This window comes from Stigmatopora argus, chromosome 20, assembly GCF_051989625.1.
Source record: "Stigmatopora argus isolate UIUO_Sarg chromosome 20, RoL_Sarg_1.0, whole genome shotgun sequence".
Lineage (NCBI taxonomy): Eukaryota > Metazoa > Chordata > Actinopteri > Syngnathiformes > Syngnathidae > Stigmatopora > Stigmatopora argus.
In genome coordinates, this window is record NC_135406.1 from 12,113,146 (window position 1) to 12,133,873 (window position 20,728).

Below are 20,728 nucleotides of genomic sequence, written 5' to 3' on the forward strand. Positions count from 1 at the left end.
GTCCTGTGCCGCGGTCCGGAAAGGTACAAATATAGCTCTGACAGTATTTCACGCTAGGTTATACATTAGGAATTTGGGGCAGTTCGGGGTGTCCTGTACGGAAGGTACAAATATAGCTCTGACAGTATATCACGCTAGGGTATACATTTGTGTTGCGTGCGTTACGTGTGTCCTTCCGCGGAAAAGAAAGTTAACTAACTGATAACTGAGTGCACGCAAGCTCCCTTAAAAATGGGCAGCTCAAATATCAAAGCGGTTAGCGAAGACGATGTGAAACAGTGTCCGCCGTGTAAAGATGAAATTTGTTGAAAATCAAAGCGCTACAAGGGTTAAACACCTAAATTTATGGATAAACAAATATGGGTTTGCTGGCCAGCTTAAATATGCATGAAATATTAAAACCTGCAGGATAAAATACGCACTAAGCATAGAAGTAATCTATATAATATGTGAAGGGAGATACAAGCGAGGCGGCTTGTTCCACAGAAAAAAGAGTGATAAAACGGGTCGGTTGTGTGAAATAAAAAATAAAAGATAGCGCGGGCTACTCGGCTGACGGGAGAGGATAGGAATGTAAGCCAAGAAGTTGGAAAAAACAAATGAAATCGGGTTTTCAAAAATTCTATGTGCGTGATTGCCTGGACAAAAAGTCTCTAAAAACAAGGCAGGCCTGCTCAAAATGATTTGAATGAGGGATGTTGAGCTAATTTTAAACCAGAGATCACATTCTTTGTGAATGAATTCAATTGGAATTTTTTGTGTGATGCTGAAAGTTGTAAAACGGCAATTAAAATGGTTATTTCCAAGTCCTAGGCATACTTTGTTAATAGTACCTAAATGTACTGTCAATTTAATGGAATGAAATGGCTTATTGCGGATTATCTTGGTTTTATCCTGTCAGCGGGAATGTTTTGGTTAACAGTAGAAAAGAAATACAAAACGACCAATTAAATGTTTAGCGGGGTTGCCAAACCTGCGTTTTTTTGTCATACTCTAAACTGGTCAAATAATGCGTCGGCTGCAGGGGAGCGCGGCTGTCTTTGCTGCTGATTTGAATGCAAAAAAACATGTGGACCGCGTAGCGGCTGATTTGACGGTGTTAGGCATTCAGTATGCGCGCAGACCGCACGAGCGACTAATTTTTTTGGACCCCTTCCGTGAAGACATTACAATAATTGGCCTTGGGGGTGCTGAAGCAAACTTGAGGGCAGAAATGGGTTTTGCTATGATATAGTTGTGCTTGCAGCATATTGTGATTATGGGGTCTTGGCAAACTATGGTGATATAGTTGGATATCGGGAGAGGAATTAATTTAGTCTTCTCTAAAAAGCGTTGTAATTGTGCACAGGAGGCGAAACATTGTGCGCAGAAAGAAAAAAAGGTCGCTTAGGAATGTCAACATTGATAAGCTGCTTCTGCAGCGAGCGTGAAGGTCACAGTCAGCGGCTAAGGGCGCGCTTCCGTTTAAACATTTCAGAATAAGAACAAAACATGGTCTGCAAGGGATGCAGGGTTCCGCGATTATCTTCGCATTTATTTTTGGGATTTAATCAGAAATGTCTTTCGAGGTGATAGTAAATCTGTTTGGCAAAGATCGATTTGGTAAAAGCTTTGGAATTGGGAATAATACTATTATTATTATTTTCTTTTTTTTTTTCTGTGATGTTCAAAGGGCTCTTAATTGAAGAGAGCTAGTTTTTGGAGGATAGAACGAGATTATTACTGTTTTTGAATGTTTGGATTGTTCAAAATACTTTAATATAGGAGATTGGCTGGTTAAAGAAAAATGAATGGATTTTTTTTACAATATTATGGCATATTGGTGACAATTTGTGGATCCTTGATTAAGCATTGAAAATTGTAATTAGGAAATGCCTGGTAAAAGGTTGATTTCTCTAATTTACTTATTGTAGATTTCTCTTGTGATAACAGGGAGCTATAAGAAATGGCTCTTATCTTAAGTAAACAGTATGGGGTGATTTACAAATTATGTCTTGGGTATTAAGAGTTATTTGTTTGTTAAAGAGATTAGACATGAAATTAGCAATGCAGAAATGGCATGAGAAATTTCGTGGCATTCGTCCAAATTATTAGGTAAATTGAACCTGGCTGGGGTAGATAAGATAATTGATTTAAGATAGGCATAGTTTCCCTAGAAGAAACATGGAGCGTCTTTAAGTGCACAAAATACGTTCCCTGTTTGACCTGAAGGGGGCAGATGCTTTGGTATAGGTCATATTGATGACTATTGGGACGTTACTGCCTATTGCTTTAGGGGCATACAAATTAAGAATTTAGCCAAAACTTACTGCATTGCAATTATGGGGTTAATACACCTGAATGTTACGGTGATAACGATTGGTAATAACAAGCTTAGATAAAGGGGAATATCTACAACAAATTCAGGTGGGGCCTTTCATGGTGTGAAACAAGTGATGAAATAATGTCTATGTTTTAAAAATAACATCTCCAAATTATAAAATATCAACCTTGGAGAAATGCTTTAAGTAGATGGGTTGACTAGAATGGGCAAAATTCGATAACATTGAAAGGGGGTGTAACTTAATGCAGAACAATGAGATAAAGTTTTTTACAAACGGTTAAAATACTAAAAGGGGGTGTGTGTGTGTTTCAATGTGTCACAACTTTTCCGTTATTGCATTATTGGCGAATAGATAGTTAATCACAGCCACTCGCATGGCAGTCTACATACTGACTGACTGGGGTAAGGGGCGGTGGCAATTGAACAAATTTCTATTTTTAGATATGTGGCATGTGAATCTAATACATTAATTATCTAGTTTCTTCAGGCATCAATCTTGCGGTTCGAGGATCTACTAATGCGGAGTGGATCCAGACCTTCCGGAGTTTGGAGTATTCCTGGTGTCCTCAAGAATTCGTAGGTTTTCTCTGGGTACTCCAGTTTTACTCCAACAAACCAAAATTGTGGATGATTGGGGGAGCACTCAAAGCAAATTCCTTGATTATGAGTGCGAGCGTGGATGAGTGTCTGTCTTTTGTGTTTTAATTGGCTGGCCACCAAGATATATCAATATTCTAATATCAAGGTGGAATATTTCTGAAATCGCTGATAAGCCTTTCAAGGACGGCGGTGGCAGAGTAGGACAGAAACAAAAAGAAAAGAATTTCGCCAAATGAATTTTTTTGATTTCTTCAATGGGAAATTTTGGGAACCTGGGGGACTAAACAAAAACAAAAGACTTATCTAGGAGGGCTACCATTTTGAGTCATGATAAATTTCATGCCTCAAAAAAGGGGGAGGTTATATATTCAATCTATATGCAGATATATGGCCAAAACACGGGTGATTCCCCCTTATGTCAAGCTACAAAAGCTACATATCCATTTCAAAGGATACACATGGATTTTATAGAATATGTGTGGTACATAACAGTCCTAAAACAGATTGGGGAAACCTTGTTGCAGAAACTGGTCTAGATTGGCAAGCTTGGATGACACACGCGTGCAAAAAAAACATCAGGCCTTCGATAAAATTAACCCATACGGTGGGGGCATTACAAATCATAATTCAGACTGACAAATTAACTTGTGGATCTTTGTCTGACGTTTTTCCTAAGTCCATGGGCAGGTGGAGAACCATGTCTATGGAGACGGTAAGAAGGTCGTCAGAGATGGAAACACCCGGATCCGCCATAGTAAAATTAAAATCTGAGATGACCAGAGAATTCATTTCTGCAACGGGGAGTTCCCAAACGGGAGGCGGTAAGAAATAATTGGTTATTGTTGATGGAAAATGCAGCTATTATAAATCAAACCTGTATAACATGTAGGGGGCCGACCTCTCTTAAGAGTAGTACCCGCGCAAATTACCCCTGATTGTGTAAAGGAGATAATGACAAAAGAAGATGTAAGCCCAAAATGTATGAAATGGAATAATGTCTACCCAGTTACAACGGCAGCAAAGGACAAGCCTAACCTTTCAACACATGTCGCGTTTAATCATTTTACCTGCTTAGTCCTCACAGGGCACGGTCCGGCACTGGGAGCGATAAATGTGACGTGGTGTGCCCACGTCCTAAAACAGACTGCACCCCTGATTCCACGTTCTGACCTATGGTGGTGGTGGGGTCAAAACAAATTATACGACTCCTGCCAAAATGACAGCAGGACTTTGTGCCTTGGTCTCACTGCTGTTACCAGTGTCTGTTTTTCCATCTACAGTAGAGGAGATACAATTGGCTGCACAGAAATCCGGTATGATGGCGGGCCCCTCGCGACGGCGTCGATCGGCATGGAGAGAGGGTGATCCGACATACATTGATGCGATTGGCATCCACGAGGCGTACCAGATGAGTATAAGTTGGTTAATCAGATCGCAGCAGGTTGGGAGTCTTTTTGTCTTTTAATTACTCCAAACAAAATGTTGATCGGATAAATTACCTGCATTACAATGTCCAAAAACTTGGAAACTATACTGAACAGGGATTTGTGGCGATAAAGGAACAATTGGCAGCCACCAGTCTTATGGCGTTCCAGGATCGCATAGCAGTTGATATGCTGCTTGCGGAGCAAGGGGGCGTATGCAATGTTTGAAAATGTTGCACTCAACAACACGTCACCCGGTGGGTCCCTCACCCAGGCCATTAGTGGCCTGCTGACCCTCAACCGCAATATGAAGAAGCATTATGGAGTCGGAGAATTCCGCCTTGAAAAGCTGGTGGCATGTCCTTTTTATTTGGCCCAATTTGTTGCATTTTCCGTAGCCCTTTTTGCTACGATTTTGACATTATGTGGGTGTTGTATTATTCCCTGCTTAAGATCTTTGATAAGCCGACTTATAACCACTGCGAGTGCCCCTACAAATTCTAAATTGCATGAATTGTATCCCCTACTAATGAAGCGTGCTGACGGCAGCAGTGAATTTCAAGAGCATGGTAACTGCGAGGATGAATTGGGCGAAAATGATTTTGTTTTTTTCTTTTCAGACCAGCCGTGCCAGTGAGCGGGTAAAACTAAAGCCAACGGAAACGGACATTTCCTCCCCATTTCTATTTTTTGCCATAAAATGAATTAATGGAATAAAGCCGAAAGGAAGTTTTATTAAGGAGATCATGTGCAAATTTATAATATAGGGGGGAATGTTGGAATAATCATTATTATAAATGTGTTTGCAATGCTTACTTAGGAATAGAAAGCCTTATTATAAATATGCTTACTATATTAATCAATATATTTACTTATTAGGAATAGTAATGCTCATCCTGAATGTGTAACAATATTAAACAATACATATATGTGTTGAACGCTGTGCTTTTATGTTAGAGTTATTGGCATTAATAAAAGCCATTTTAATGCATGCCTTGCTAAAGTAAGGACTGGTTCACATCAAGAGGACAGGGCATGGAGAGGCCTCACAACAATTGCTCTTGGGAACTGCGAACTGTTTTCGGCTTCGGAGGACTCAGGACAGGTGCTCTTGGGAACTGAGGACTGTTTACGGCTTCGGGAGGAGGACTCACAACAAGCGCTCTTGGGAACCAAGGACTGTTTCGGGAAGATTCGACAGGACGTACAATTGTTTTGATAACTGTGCAAAATTGTTGTGAGACTCTACGAATGTTTAGACTTCTGTGGGGCATGGCGTTAAAACCTTATGAATAAATTAGCGAAACGGACTTCGAGTTGTTAGAATGATCTTGGCCGGAGACGCGGATGGATGTATTCTCTCTTGCAAGAATTAAATGTAGATATGACTACAGATGCCTTTTTTATTGAAAGCTGAATACGGAAAAACCTAAGGATAAACCTACAATTGGATGAACCTAACACAAACTGACACCGGCCCCCCATCAGAGAAGGGAAAATGTATGTGGCCCTCACAGGAAAAAGTTTGGGGACCCCTGCTGTAAAGGGTACAGGCTTAATATATTAATCCTTGCGAACAGGGGGGAGATGGTGGTTCAATTCTATTTAAAAATATGCATGTATTCATTTGTTTCTGAATGTGAATGTAACTATTGCAGGGAACGAGAGCCCTTTTTTGTGTGCCAGGCCGGAGAGGTGTTTTTTAAACTCCTGTGAATAATCCAGCTTGGTTTTCCATTTGTATTTTTTTTCCTTTTTTTTAGGTTACCCAGGCTTTCTATTGTTTTGGAATCAAGTCTACCTTGTTATGTTCACTTGTGAGAAGTAAGTAAAGTTTGTATATGGAGGAAGCCAGTCTAGCTATTTATTACAGTACAGTAATACCTCGACATACGAGCAATTTGCTATACGAGTAAAATTTCTAGCAAATATATATCTTGAGATATGAGACAAATTTTGATATACGAGCATACAGCGGACCCGAGAGGCTGCTCATAAGAACATCATGGGCACTGTCTTTCCCGTCGCAAGGCCCTCGTGTAATGTCTCCACGAGCACTGGGCAGAGCGTTGCATTTTTTCAGTGATTTTTTTTTCCCGTTAGCCAATGCGAATGGCGGAGGAGTTTGCTCGATAATACGAGAGGAGTATACTACTTCTCGTTGGCAAATGGTCCTGTGTTATCCTATTGTGAGGACATTTGTGTGCATCATTTTGGGAATATTTTGAAGGGAAGACAAAATCAAACAACTGTCAATATTGACTGGCAAATAGAGCCAATCCGGGAGAAGAAAGGTATCAAATGTCAAACAAAATTAGAATTAAGTTTAGTGTTAGGTTCGATTAAACTTATTTTTGAGTGTGTCTGCATCGTAATCCAAGTTCATTTAAATTTGTTTGTTATGTTACGAGCGTGTTGCCGTGCAAAAAGTATCTGTCTAATTTTACTACTATTAAACACATTTTAGTACTATTAAACCACTGTTACTTTGTTAATAGATGGCAAATTAGAACAAATAAAAATGTTTTTCCAATACAATATCCTGTTTTTGGTGTTTTTTTAGAGGCTTGGAATAAACTAATTTGTTTTTTGTTCATTTCAATGGGAAATGTTCTTTCGAGTTACGAGAATATTGACATACGAGCTCAGTCCCGGAACGAATTAAGCTCGTTTGGAGTACGTATCCTACTTGATGATGGAGCCCATCCCCCACACAGTTCCTGTTGTTTTGTTTGGTCGGGTATGCACTTTGCTAGTCACATCTAGTGTTGTGCAGAACATTAATGCAGTCATTAAAAATTTGCATGAAACTGCTAATTGGGAAGTAGAGAGTCAGAATTTTAAATCGTGTGATAATTTTTTGTTCTTAGTTTGTCGAGATAATGATTTTAAACAAACAAAAAAGTCTGAACAAAGGCACAAATCAAAATACAACTACAACAAAATAGCAATTCTCTAGAAATCACATTTTTATAATCTCTAACAAAATTATGCTTCGAAAAATTGAAAACCAAATAGAGAGTATTTTTGAAAAAATACAAAGTTAAAAAAGGGAAACGTACACCTGAAAACCGCCTCTTCAGAATAATATAGATTAAAACACTCAGGAATTAACATCAACATGTACTTATTATTTTTACTTAATTGAACAAAGTCAGATGCTTGAGGACGTAAACAGTGTGCAAAAATTCAAGCAGTGAAATTGCGTGAAAAAAACTTTAACCCAGATTAATATTAAATACATATTTAGTTGAGACAGAGACAGGAAGCTTTACTAGCACAGAGCATCAAAGATTTGATTGAAAATCTTATTGTTCCTCTCCAAAAATTTTTTTAGTAAAAGGCAAAACATTTGTGCGATTTGAAGAGAAGCAAGAGTGTATTGATGAAGAATTGACAGAACAAACTACGTCTATCTCCGCAATAGTAGTTTAATACAGGCTAAAGCACTAAAAACTAGTGCGTGGTTCCAATCCATTGAGCAGCCAATCACATTGCAGAAGCTGTATTATGCAGCCAATCACGTTTCAGCACCTGTATTAGGCAGCCAGGGGATTGGAGAGCGTTGTGATATAATATGATCCAGGGCATACGTGCATCCTTTGGGTGTAAATGGGTTGGACTTAATGTTGTAGTGAAATTAGTAATTAAACCAAATGATCCAAAATAGAGGTGTGATCGTGGGCCCGAGCCCGCCTCTCTCACAGACTTTAAAAAAAAAAAAAGATGTTTATAACAATGTATAATAAAACGATGTGTTCACTAAACTAACAATACTTGTGATTAAATAAATAATTTGGATTAAACAGGAGTTGCAGAGCCAGAGCATGCTTTAAGCACGTCACGTGAAGGCTGCCCTCTTAATAATCTTCCCGTCCGCAAGTACGCATCTATTTTGACCTGGTATCCCCAATATGGGGGAGCAAGAAATTAAGGATAAACTACAGACAGGAGAAGTGAAATGACAAATGCACCGGTAAAAGTGAGGTGTGGAAGAGCTTCAAATTGATTGTTGAATATGCTACAGAAACTTACGTTGGTTTCGCTGAATGTAGTCAATGTGGCGCTTTGCTTTCATATTACAGCAAAAAGAGTGGCACCTCGACGCTGAGCAGGCATTTAAACAAGCTGTACTGGCAAAAATGATGATCGTCAAACCTATATATTATTATATAAGATGTGAATGTTTATACAGTCTTGTTTAACTTAGATTTTGTTACAAAAGAAAGGCTTTAATTTGTTAATTTAAATCACCCCTCATCCTCATGAATAATATATGAAATTTCAGATTCGCTTCTGTCGTTTCAATCATTAAACTTAGGAATTTCAAGAGTTAGTATATGTATTTTGACAAATAGAGAGGGTTGCATCTCTCATGGAGATACTGCAATACCAGGATGATGCGTGGAGTGGAAGGATCAAGCTCCTATTCCATCACCTAGTCCCAAATATCAATTCAATATATGGTCCCCATTTAGGAGACATAACAGCTATTAAACAGATAAGAACAGATACTACACTTGATCTTAGTCAAAAGGCCGAGAAGCGATATTCCTTAAACAGGCGCAAAGGACGACTTCATTCTAGATAATTCAACCTAAAGTAGTGGAAACACACGTCGGATGTCAATAGTAACATACATTTACATATACAACAAACTACAACGACACACGTTTCGTGTGATAACAGGGAAACTCATCTCATCCCATTTTCTGAACCGCTTTATCCTCATTAGGGTTTGCAGAGGGTGCGGGAGCCAATCCCAGCTGTCTCCGGGCCAGAGGGGGTCATCCTGAATCGGTGGCCAGCCGATCGCAGGGCACAAGGAGACGGACAACCATGCACTCTCACACCCATACCTAGGGGCAATTTAGCGTGTCCAATGAGCCTACCATGTTTGTTTTTCTGAATGTGGGAGGAAACCCACACAGGGAGAACATGCAAACTCCACACAGGTGGACGTTACCTGGATTGCTGCACTCGTCATAAAGCAAATTGGACGAGATTTATTTTGTTCTTGCTTTTTCATTGCAACTTGCACAACCCCCCCTGGTGGAATTATATTTGTCATAAAAAGGAATTATTAACATTTAGGCATAATGGAATTAGATTGTGTGCAAATATATTATAAAAAGGGGGAATGTCAGGATTATTTCATATTATAAGTTTCCTTGCAACAAAGAATATGCTTTGCTTTACCATTAAACTTACTTTGCTATATTTGCTTAAAGTAAAATGATGTATAAATGCTTTGCTCCTGATAACCTAAATTAGACTAAACAAAGAGAAGCCAAACGCCTTGGACTGCTTGGAGTGGACTAAACAAAGATGATCCAGAACACCTTGAACTGCACCTGCATCCACCACAGACACACCCATAAGAATTCCAGACTTTCATTTGTCACCTCAACGGGAGAGCCTTGGCTCCAACTTCCATCGCAGCGAACCCCAAATCTGGCCTTTTGTTGGAATCTTTCGATTCCAAAAGGGGGACTGAAGGGTGCATTTGAAACGTAAGAAAGTTCAGTACCATAAAAACACGTACACCGTGCATCACCATCAGCAAGACTGCTGATAACCACAGCGTCAGCGGCTCCCCAGCTGTCTACAGGGTTGTGTCAGCATGAAGATAACCCTGAGCCTCCCATAGATAAACTCTCTTCTTCCCATCTGGACCCTCAATGAGATAGAAGCCATTATTTGTATCGCATTGACAGTCACATAGCGCTATGTTTATTAAACTCGACGAGTTGTCACATTTCTGCCGGTTGCCATTAATTAGCTCTTAAACCATTTGGACAAACATGCAAGTGATTAACCCTAAGGTAATGTGGCCGAGCGGTCCAAGGTGCTGGATTTAGGCCCCAGTCTCTCAGGAGGTGTGGGTTCAAATCCCATCACTGCCAACAGCACATGATTATTGTTCTTTCACCAATTTTGTTATACGCAGCTGTGTATGATGACAATTGTTAGAATAATGATTCAAACCTTTTAAATCATTATTAGTAATATTTAATTAAAAAAGGAAAAACATCTCTCAACATTTCTGGTTACACTTGCAAGGAAAATGCCATGTGACGTCGTCTTAGCCCCCAGTGCATTCTGACGAGCGGCATACTCTTCGGTCCATTTAGCGGCACATAACCAAAACATTCAAAGGTAATCTGATTTAAACAATTGCCATTGAAAGAAAAACACCTGTGTAAGAATTTGCAGTATAAGCATAATAATTTCTTTATAAGGTAAACTGCCGGTGTCCCAGACAAAACAATTTATGAGTCCTTCGTAGATCATTGCGAACTTGCATCCGGGTGGCTGGGTTGCGAGGTCTATCTCCCAGTAAACAGTCCTTGGAGGGTGAGTGGTTATGTCAACAAGCTGGAGCCAGTAGGGTGACCTCGAGTTTGTCCCAGTCTCAAATTAAAGACACTCTTATACAAAAGTAATTAAAATGCCTTATTACTTATTAAAAATGCTTACAAAACATATAGAAACACCCCGTAATAATTCTAACAGAATTTTTGCAATGTTTCCATCAATTCTTTTCTTTTTGTGTTTTAGTACAATAAGTATTTTGTAAAATGTAAAAATAACTATATAAAAATATTTTCTGTTTACCACTTTAATTTTGAACTTAAAAAAATATTTGGTTTCCATTTGAAATGAAAAAGAAATGATTAAAATACATATTCCCTTACTAAGAAAAAAAGGTCAAATAAACATTGTTTTAGATCTATAAAAAATGTAAAATGCAAGGCTTGTCATTCAGTTATTTAAATCCGATTTAAATATATATATATATATATATATACATATATATACACACACAGTGGTACCTCGTCACATGACCGCTCGACATACAAAATTCTCGTCTCACGGCGGAAATTTCGCTCGAATAATTCGCCCGTCATGCGATCAAAATTTCGTGATGCGACCAAGCTTTTTTGCATATCTTTCGTGTATAACAATATCTACGAGCACTGAACGATTAATTCAGACGAGTTTTTCGTCCTACGCATCGACCAGGAAACGCACAACGCGCATGCGCGGGCAAAAAGAGCGCTTTCTGGGTAATGAAGTATACTCGTGCACACAACGCCGATAGGCAATGGCACTCTTTCTCAGAATGAAACTTCATTACCCACAATCAATACGTGGGTAAGCTCAGCTGTTGCATTTCCTGTTATTTTTATTATCTAATACGAGGAGTATTATATTACTTCTCGTTCGCTGCTCCTAAGAACATCAGTGGCACTGGCTCGCAATTCCCTCTTTGTAATATTTCTGGTCGCAACTCTCTCTCATAGGTGCCGTTCAAAGCGGTTGCAACCAGAGCCATTTCAACGAGGGAGTTGCGAGCCGGTCTTTATGAGCAGCGGAGCGATTGCTAAAATGTACTACAAGACTATTTCTTGTTGGCATTTGTGTGAATCATTTTCGGAATAGAGACGCTCCCCTACTTACGAACATAGGACTTACGAACAACGGTACATACAAACATGTCTGCAAATTGCGTTTATGTCGAAAAATGTTCGTAAGTTCGATTTTGTATTTTTTTCCGAGTAGTGCTTCTTTCCGCCGCTAATACACCTGGCGCTGTGAGGGCTCAGCTCACCCGGCATCTACCTTCTTCGTTGCAATGCGGAAGTGCGTGAACGTATCTCCAGTGCGCAAAGAACCTTTTTCATTTGTATCATTAAATATCTCGTGCATCCATTATTGAATATGGTTGGGAAAAAGCGAAAGGATTCTATTGAGGGAGTTGCAAGGAAGAGGCAAGCCATTTCATTTGAAACGAGTGACAATAATAACGAAGCTTGATGCCCGTGAGAGTGGTGAGCGTTGCACATATACAACTTGAATCGTTCGACCATCAGTACCATTTATAAACAGAAAGATCGAGCAGCAGGACCCAAATATTGAACGTTGCACAAAGTTTGCAAATCAATTGAATGATGCCATACAGTGCTACCGCATCATTTATGATGAAAAAAGAAGAAAACTGTGCAATCGTCGTTAGATCGCTTCTTTCGGACAGTTTCTAACACATAAATCTCTCTCTCTCTATATATATATACAGTACTGTACATATTCTCTCCATTTTATTAAATGTTTTTTTCAGTACAAACCAATGCATGTTACTTATACAAGCCTTAAACATACAAATGCACTTATATAAACCTTACACCAATATACTTATATAGGCCTTAAACATAAATTGTAATACAAAATATAGCACTGAATCAACTTACAAACAAATTCAACTTATGAACAATCGCTCGGAACCTAACTCGTTCGTAAGTAGGGGAGCGTCTGTATTTTGAAGGGAATACGTAGTACAACAGCAAACAGCCCATCGATAGCGAACGTGAGGGTGGAGGCGTGGCAAACCGCCAACCCGGAAAACGAAGGTAACAAAAGATTACAACAAAATTAGATTTCAGTTTTGTGTAAAGTTACATTAAACGTATGTTTGAGTGTCTGTATATATTAATCCAAGTTAATTTAAATTTGTTTGTTCCGTTTTACGAGTGCGTTGTCGTGGGAAAAAAACGAACCCCCCCCCACGCCCCCAAAAGTCTCTGTCTCCCGTCGGCGAAATCTGCCCAATTTTAGTTAGATTAAACACATTTTATTACTATTAAACTACTAGTTATGTGTTACTTTGTTAATAGATGGCGAATTAGAAGAAATAAAACATTTTTTCCAATCCAATATCCTGTTTTTGGATGTGTGTTTCCCATTCATTTCAATGGGAAACGTCCGCTGGAGTTACGAGAATCTCATCATACGATTTCAGTCCCGGAACGGATTAAGATCGTATGTCGAGGTACCACTGTATATATATATGTATATGTATGTATGTATGTGTGTGTATGTGTGTGTATGTGTGTGTATGTGTGTGTATGTGTGTGTATGTGTGTGTATGTGTGTGTATGTGTGTGTATGTGTGTGTATGTGTGTGTATGTGTGTGTATGTGTGTGTATGTGTGTGTATGTGTGTGTATGTGTGTGTATGTATGTGTGTGTGTGTATGTGTGTATGTGTGTATGTGTGTATGTATGTGTGTATGTGTGTATGTATGTGTGTGTGTATGTGTGTATGTATGTGTGTGTGTATGTGTGTATGTGTGTATGTGTGTATGTGTGTATGTGTGTATGTGTGTATGTGTGTATGTGTGTATGTGTGTATGTGTGTATGTGTGTGTGTGTGTGTGTGTGTGTGTGTGTGTATGTGTGTATGTGTGTATATATGTATATATGTATATATGTATATATGTATATATATATATATATATATATATATATATATATATATATATATATATATATATATATATGAAGAATGTAGTTTACAAAGCTAATAGAAAATTCTGAAGATTAAATGAAATAAAACAAAATTTGACTTGTTTTTCTCTTTTTCAAACAGAGACAAATTCACAGCAGACAAATTATATCAACATGATTCAAAAATGACACGGGGGATTCTCGTCATTTTTGCCAATTAATAGATAACATACACACACACACGTTTGTTTCTTTTAAGTCTTATGAATAAATCCTTGGCAACAAACTTAGTATTATGAATTAATAAGTATTTTTAACCAATGTGTTGAACCACAAATTGAGCAAAGAAAGGGCTTTTCGCCACTGCGGGTTGTTAAGTCTTCTTTTCAGGTTCCTTTCTGAGAAAATGTTGGAAAATTAACTGCACCTGGAAAAGGTTTTTGAATTGTGTAGCTTTTTAATTGGGCTGTAGTAGCGAATCTGTGGCCACAGACTGAGCAGGAAATTGTTTTTTCACCAGTGTGGGTTCTTATGTGGGTTTTTATCGTTCCCTTATCTGCAAATGTTTTACCACAAACTGAACACGAAAATGACCAGCGTGGATTCTTGTGTTTTTGGAAATCTTGCTTTTGAGAAAAGGCTTTACCACAAACTGCACACGAGAATGGCTTTTAACCTGTGTGTGTTCTTGCATGAATAATTAAGAATACCTTCCGTGTGAATCTTTGACCACAAACTGAACACGAAAATGGTTTTTCACCAGTGTGGGTTCTTGTGTGCGTTTTTAAGTGTTGCTTTTGAGAAAAGGCTTTACAAACTGAACACGAAAATGTTTTTTCACCAGTGTGGGTTCTTGTGTGCCTTTTTAAGTTTCTCTTCTCTGTAAATCTTTTACCACAAACTGAACACGAAAATGGTTTTTCACCCGAGTGTGTTCTCGTGTGACTTTTTAAGTGTCCCTTCTCTGTAAATCTTTTACCACAAACTGAACACGAAAATGGTTTTTCACCCGAGTGTGTTCTCGTGTGACTTTTTAAGTTTCGCTGGTGTGTAAATCTTTGACCACAAACTGAACACGAAAATGGTTTTTCACCAGTGTGGGTTCTTGTGTGCCTTTTTAAGTTCCCCTTCTCTGTAAATCTTTTACCACAAACTGAACACGAAAATGGTTTTTCACCTGTGTGTGTTATTGCATGACTAATTAAGATTCCCTTCCGTGTGAAACTTTGACCACAAACTGAACACGAAAATGGTTTTTCACCTGTGTGTGTTATTGCATGACTAATTAAGATTCCCTTCCGTGTGAAACTTTTACCACAAACTGAACACGAAAATGGTTTTTCACCCGTGTGTGTTCTTGCATGAATAGTTAAGATGTTCTTGTTTGTAAATGTTTTACCACAAACTGAACACGAAAATGGTTTTTCACCAGTGTGGGTTCTTATGTGGGCTTTTAACGTTCCCCTTTCTGTAAATGTTTTACCACAAACTGAACACGAAAATGGTTTTTCACCAGTGTGGGTTCTTGTGTGTATTTTTAAGCTTCCTTTCTCTGTAAATCTTTTACCACAAACTGAACACGAAAATGGTTTTTCACCAGTGTGGGTTCTTATGTGCCCTTTTAAGGTTCTCTTCTCTGTAAATCGTTTACCACAAACTGAACACGAAAATGGTTTTTCACCAGTGTGTGTTCTTGCATGAATAATTAAGTGATCCTTCCGTGTGAATGTTTGATCACAAAGTGAACACGAAAATGGTTTTTCACCAGTGTGGGTTCTTGTGTGTATTTTTAAGCTTCCTTTCTCTGTAAATCTTTTACCGCAAACTGAGCATGAAAATGGTTTGTCACCTGTGTGTGTTCTTGCATGACTAATTAAGTGTCCCTTCTGTGTGAATCTTTGACTACAAACTGAGCACGCAAATGATTTTTCACCAGTGTGGGTTCTTGTGTGCCTTTTTAAGGTTTTCTTCTCTGTAAATCGTTTACCACAAACTGAACACGAAAATGGTTTGTCACCTATGTGTGTTCTTGCATGAATATTTAAGTTTCTCTTGTGTGTAAATGTTTTACCACAAACTGTACATGATAAGGGTTTCTCCCAAGTGTGGCTCCTCATGTGAGTTTTCAAAGTAGACTTTTTCCCAAAGGTTTTTCCACACTGAGAGCATTTCCAGAGTTTGCCGTCCTTAAGACCTTCATTGTCATAAAGCAAGTCTTCGCTTTCTGATAACGGAGCAATTAAATTGTCTGCTTGCCCTTCTGCTGAGCTGCCGTTCGGAGTCTCCGCCCCTCTGTCGGCCACGCCCAGATCATCTTCACTCTTGAAAGGCTCACCAGTTGACACAGTGAAATCTTCTTTCTCCTTCTTGATTTGCTGTTGAGGGAACTCTGGCTCCTCCTCTTTAATTTGGGGTAACTTTAAGGTGTGTGCAGGCTCCGCCCCTCTGCTGGTCACGCCCAGATCCTCTTCCCTCTTCAGGTTTTCACCAAGTGACCAGGTGACATCATCTTCCTCCTTCTTGATTGGAAGTCGCTCGTCTCTCATTTGTTGTTGAGGGAACTGTGGCTCCTCCCCTTTGATTTGGGGGAGCTCAAGTTCCTTTTTAAGGCCAACCGACTCTTTCCCATCAGGACCAAGATATTCTCTGAAACCTGCAAAGACACGAAAATAAATGATATGTTTCATAATCTGTCTATCCAAAGAGAAGTCCTTTAGGTTAGACTGGGAATGTAAAGTCTATCCCAGCTGACTTTGGGCCAGAGGCGGAGGGGGGGGGGCACCCTGAATTGTTGACCAGCCAATCGCAGGGCACAACAAGACAGACAACCATTCACACTCACACTCATACCTAGGAGCAATTTAGTGTCGAATCAGCCTACCATGTCTTTACAATGTGGGAGGAAGCCGGAGTACCTGGAGAAAACCCACACGCGACAAAATAAAAAGGTAATTAAAACAAAAACCTTTCTATAAATGGTCATTTTTTAAAGAAACTGATACTTTACTATACATCAGGGGTCACCAAACTACGGCCCGCGGGCCGGATACGGCCCACCGGCACATTTGGGCCGGCCCTCTGAACAATACCAGATACGCTATCGGATTTTTTTCCTATTTGGCCTTGAAGACTGGGACGTTTTAATCTTGTGTTTGGTTCATTGCACCCCTGCTGAGTCCACAAATCATCCCAGTGAAGCGGGCCTTCGCATTGCTTCTTTGGTGACATGCGCGGGGAGAGTGTTTCCCTTTGATGCATGGGGCACTTCCACCGTTGCATGCGCGAGCAGAGTGTTAGTGAGACATCTGGACGATCGCAGGTGAGGGCGGAGCCCTGGGGCCATCGCTATTGCGATGCTATTCAAGCATATAAAAACTGCAACCTGAACTTGTTTGAGAACGGAATAATGGCGAAAAGGTGAGTTAAGAGAAAAATTGATTCAGAATGCAGGGTATTTAACCTGCAGTGGACAAACGATTATTATTTTTTTCAATGCAAAGAAAAGGCTGTTTGTCTCATCTGTCAAGAGACGGTGGCAGTATTCAAAGAATACAATCTTCGCCGGCACTATGAATCCCGTCACAAAGACAAGTACGATAGTGTGCAAGGCCAAATACGAGCAGACAAACTCTCAAAGCTAAAAGTTGGACTATTATCTCAGCAGACTACATTTCTACGCCAAGCTCAGCTGAACCAGGCATCCGTTTGGGCCAGCTTTCGGGTTGCTAAACTGATAGCAAGCAACGGTAAGCCTTTCACTGACGGAGAGTTTTTTAAGAAATGTATGGATGTTGTCGTGGAGGAAGTGTGTCCCGAGAAGAAAGATGCATTTAATGCCGTAAGTCTGTCGGTGAGTACAATGACCAGACATGTTGAATAAATCGGGAGTAATGTATATGCCCAGCTGCAGCAGAAGACGAAAGAATTTGACTCTTTTTCATTAGCACTGGATGAAAGCATGGACGTGCAAGACACACCGCAACTGCTCATTTTTATTCGTGGAGTTAACGCAAACTTTGAGGTTTGCTAGGATCTGGCAGCCCTCCAAAGTCTCAAAGGGACTACAACGGGAGAGGATATTTTTGACAAAGTGTGCCAAACCCTGGAGAAGTTGGACCTGGACTGGTCAAAGCTAGCTAGCATCACGACTGACGGGGCTCCTAGCATGGTGGCCGAAACTTGCGGTCTAATAATGGGACGCATGAACCAGGAGTTGGAAAAAAGGGGTCTCACCGCCCCGCTACGAGTCCACTGCCGAATTCACCAGCAAGCTCTGTGCCGCAAAATGTTGACGTGGGATTCTGTAATGACGGTTGTGGTGTCGTGCATAAACTTCAGAGCAAAGGGAGAAGATTGTGTATGGCACAACAGAAAGTTAATGTTCCATGGCTTTTTTTTTCTATGAAGAACCCAGAGAGAGTTATTTAGTTATTATTTATTTCATTAATAGTGTTATTATTTGTTTCCTGACTTTTTTTCTGTAAATAACCTGGAAAGGGTTATTTGGTTATGTGTGGCTTTCTGGAAAACAATAAAAAATGTAAGCTCCCCTACGATCGATCGTCACACTTTTTCTGTTACAAACTGACACCGGCCCCCCATCGGAGAAGGGAAAAGTTATGTGGCCCTCACAGGAAAAAGTTTGGGGACCCCTGCTATACATGGTCTTTTTTATTATTAAAAAAAGCCTTACTATGCAAGTCTTTGGAGTGTGGGAGGAAAACCGGAGTATCTGGAGGAAACCCACACAGGCCTGGGAAGAACATGCAAACTCCACACAGGTGGACTTGACCTGGATTTGAACCTAGGACCTGAGAGCTGTGAGGCCGATGCGCTAACCACTCGCTCCTCTGGGCCGGTTTTCACATTTTTATGAATTTATAATTTTAAAAAAATCTCCAGTGCTGAGTCCTAGTAGCAAGCGGAAGACATGGGAGTTGCTTCCGCTTGAAAAATTATTTAAAAAATAAACATTTTCCCCAGAAAAATCTGCGATGTAGTGAAATGCTGAGGGATTACTGTACTTGAATATGCAATTGCAGCGCACAAAAAAGCACTTCTACAATTACCATTAAGCCTTAATGATGAAGGGAATATATAGATATAAAAATGGACCCACCTTCTATTCTGTGAAGGACAACTTTTGCATGGATTATTTTGCAAAATGTCGAGTTTTCCTCGTGGAACTTTGCTGCTCTTTTCCCACACGTAAATTCTGAAGGAGACGCCATTGATAGCTGCTAGCTAGGCTAAGTTAAAGAGGGCGCAAAGCTTCAAAGTTCTTCGACGACTTGAAGAGTTGATCCTTTGATATATGCTAACAGGCTGAGCTAAAGTAGGCCGCAAAGCTTCAACGAGGTCTTGAAAATGATTTTGGCTGATATTTAAGGTCATAAAGTAGCTTATGCTAGACACGTCGGGGACCCATAGGTTAAGCTAGGTGGCGAAAACTGCGCATGCGCGGTGTCAGCGTCACTTCCTCCGATTTATAAATGTAAGAGAGTCGGAAATAGGAAATAATTAATCTTCAAATGTTCTGACGTGTGGTTTGAGCAGTAATTGTTTGCGCAGGTTTTAATTAAATTGAAAATTAAATTAAACATAAATAACTTGAAGATTGCGTCTCAAAAGGAGGCTTCGCAAAACGCGCATGCGCAGAGAAAAATCGTCCTTGATAATGGAGCTGTTGCTGTTTGGCCGATTGGCATCACGGGAGAAGTAGTTCTTCAATGAAACGGTTTGAACTCGCAGGAATCAGTCTCTTATTTAGGTAACGCTCTCTTGTGGTCAGGAGAAAATTTGTTTAATTTTAATTTCAGTATTCGTGGACATTATACACAATAATTAAGACACTGTCAATCACAAGTTATCGAAGAAGCGCAGAAATTATATGAGAAAATTTGCAATTTCTCAAAGGTGTCTTAAACCCAAAAGGAAAAGTTTGTTTTTTCTTTTATTAACATTATTCCCTCAATCTGGACCAACCACTAGATGTAAATTATATTTCTTGATATTCCCATTTTTAACGAATATTTGCAATTTTTTCATCCTTATTTTTTCTTTTTGTGTTTTAGTTCAATGAGTATTTAGTCAAATGTAAAAATAACAATATAAAGATGTTTTCTGTTTTCCACTTTAATTTTGAACATAAAAACATATTTCGTTTCCTTTTGAAATTAAATGATTAAAAGACATCTTCCCTCTGTAAGAAAAAAAGCTAAAATAAACATAGTTTTAGATCGATAAAAAATGTAAAATGCAAGGCTTGTCATTCAGTTCTTTGTTCATTTGGAATTAATAGGTAATGAAGCTATAATTTAAATTGTGCCATACTGTTTGGACCGAGTGCACTTTCCCCCAGTCTTCCTGTCGGGGCCAGTCATTTGTCTTCATAACTATGGACTGAACAGGACAACAAGTTCCAGGCCAGACGGATGATCTACAAGGGAGGGAGGAGGGAGGAGGGAGGGAGGGAGGGAGGGATTGGGAGGGAGGGAGGGAGGGAGGTAGGGAGGTAGGGAGGGAGATAGGGAGTGGGAGGGAGGGAGCGGGAGAGAGCAAGAGAGCGAGAGAGAGATTAAATCTGATTTAAAGAACTGGATATAAAGCCTTAAATATTTTTCATAGATCTAAAACAATGTTTATTTGAGCTTTTATTTTCAATAAGGGAATAATCATTTGTTGAAAATATTTCTATATAGTTATTTTTACATTTTACAAAATACTTATTGAACTAAAACACAAAAGAACAAAATTGGAGGGAAAAATTGCAAATATTCGTTAAAAATGGGAAAATCAAGACATAATTTAAATCTAGTGGTTGGTCCGGATTAAGCAAATAATGTAAATAAAAGAAAAAACAAACTCTTCCTTTTGGGTTTAAGACACCTTTGAGAAATTGCTATTTTTCTGATATAATTTCTTAAAATGTGCTTCTCCGATAACTTTTGATTGACAGTGTCTTAAATATTGTGTACAGCAGGGGTCCCCAAACTTTTTCTTGTGAGGGCCACATAATTTTTCCCTTCTCTGATGGGGGGCCGGTGTCAGTTTGTAACAGAAAAAGCCATGGAACATTAACTTTCTGTTGTGCC

General features: G+C 39.4%; 1 protein-coding gene and 2 non-coding genes across 3 annotated transcripts; all 3 read right to left on the reverse strand.

Moving 5' to 3' along the window:
• Positions 1-7,614: 7,614 nt before the first annotated feature.
• On the reverse strand, positions 7,615-7,726 carry LOC144066466 (U5 spliceosomal RNA). The gene has a single exon (XR_013297631.1). It is a non-coding gene; the product is annotated as a U5 spliceosomal RNA (small nuclear RNA).
• Positions 7,727-8,706: 980 nt separating this feature from the next.
• LOC144066376 (U2 spliceosomal RNA) lies at positions 8,707-8,897 on the reverse strand. Its single transcript, XR_013297549.1, has one exon. It is a non-coding gene; the product is annotated as a U2 spliceosomal RNA (small nuclear RNA).
• Positions 8,898-13,658: 4,761 nt separating this feature from the next.
• On the reverse strand, positions 13,659-19,065 carry LOC144065532 (uncharacterized). The gene is made up of 2 exons (XM_077588477.1): positions 18,754-19,065; positions 13,659-16,287 (listed from the first exon to the last, which is right to left on the reverse strand). Exons 1-2 carry the CDS (start codon positions 18,863-18,865, stop codon positions 14,306-14,308), a joined length of 2,094 nt encoding a protein of 697 aa, XP_077444603.1. The 5' UTR covers positions 18,866-19,065; the 3' UTR covers positions 13,659-14,305.
• Positions 19,066-20,728: the final 1,663 nt, after the last annotated feature.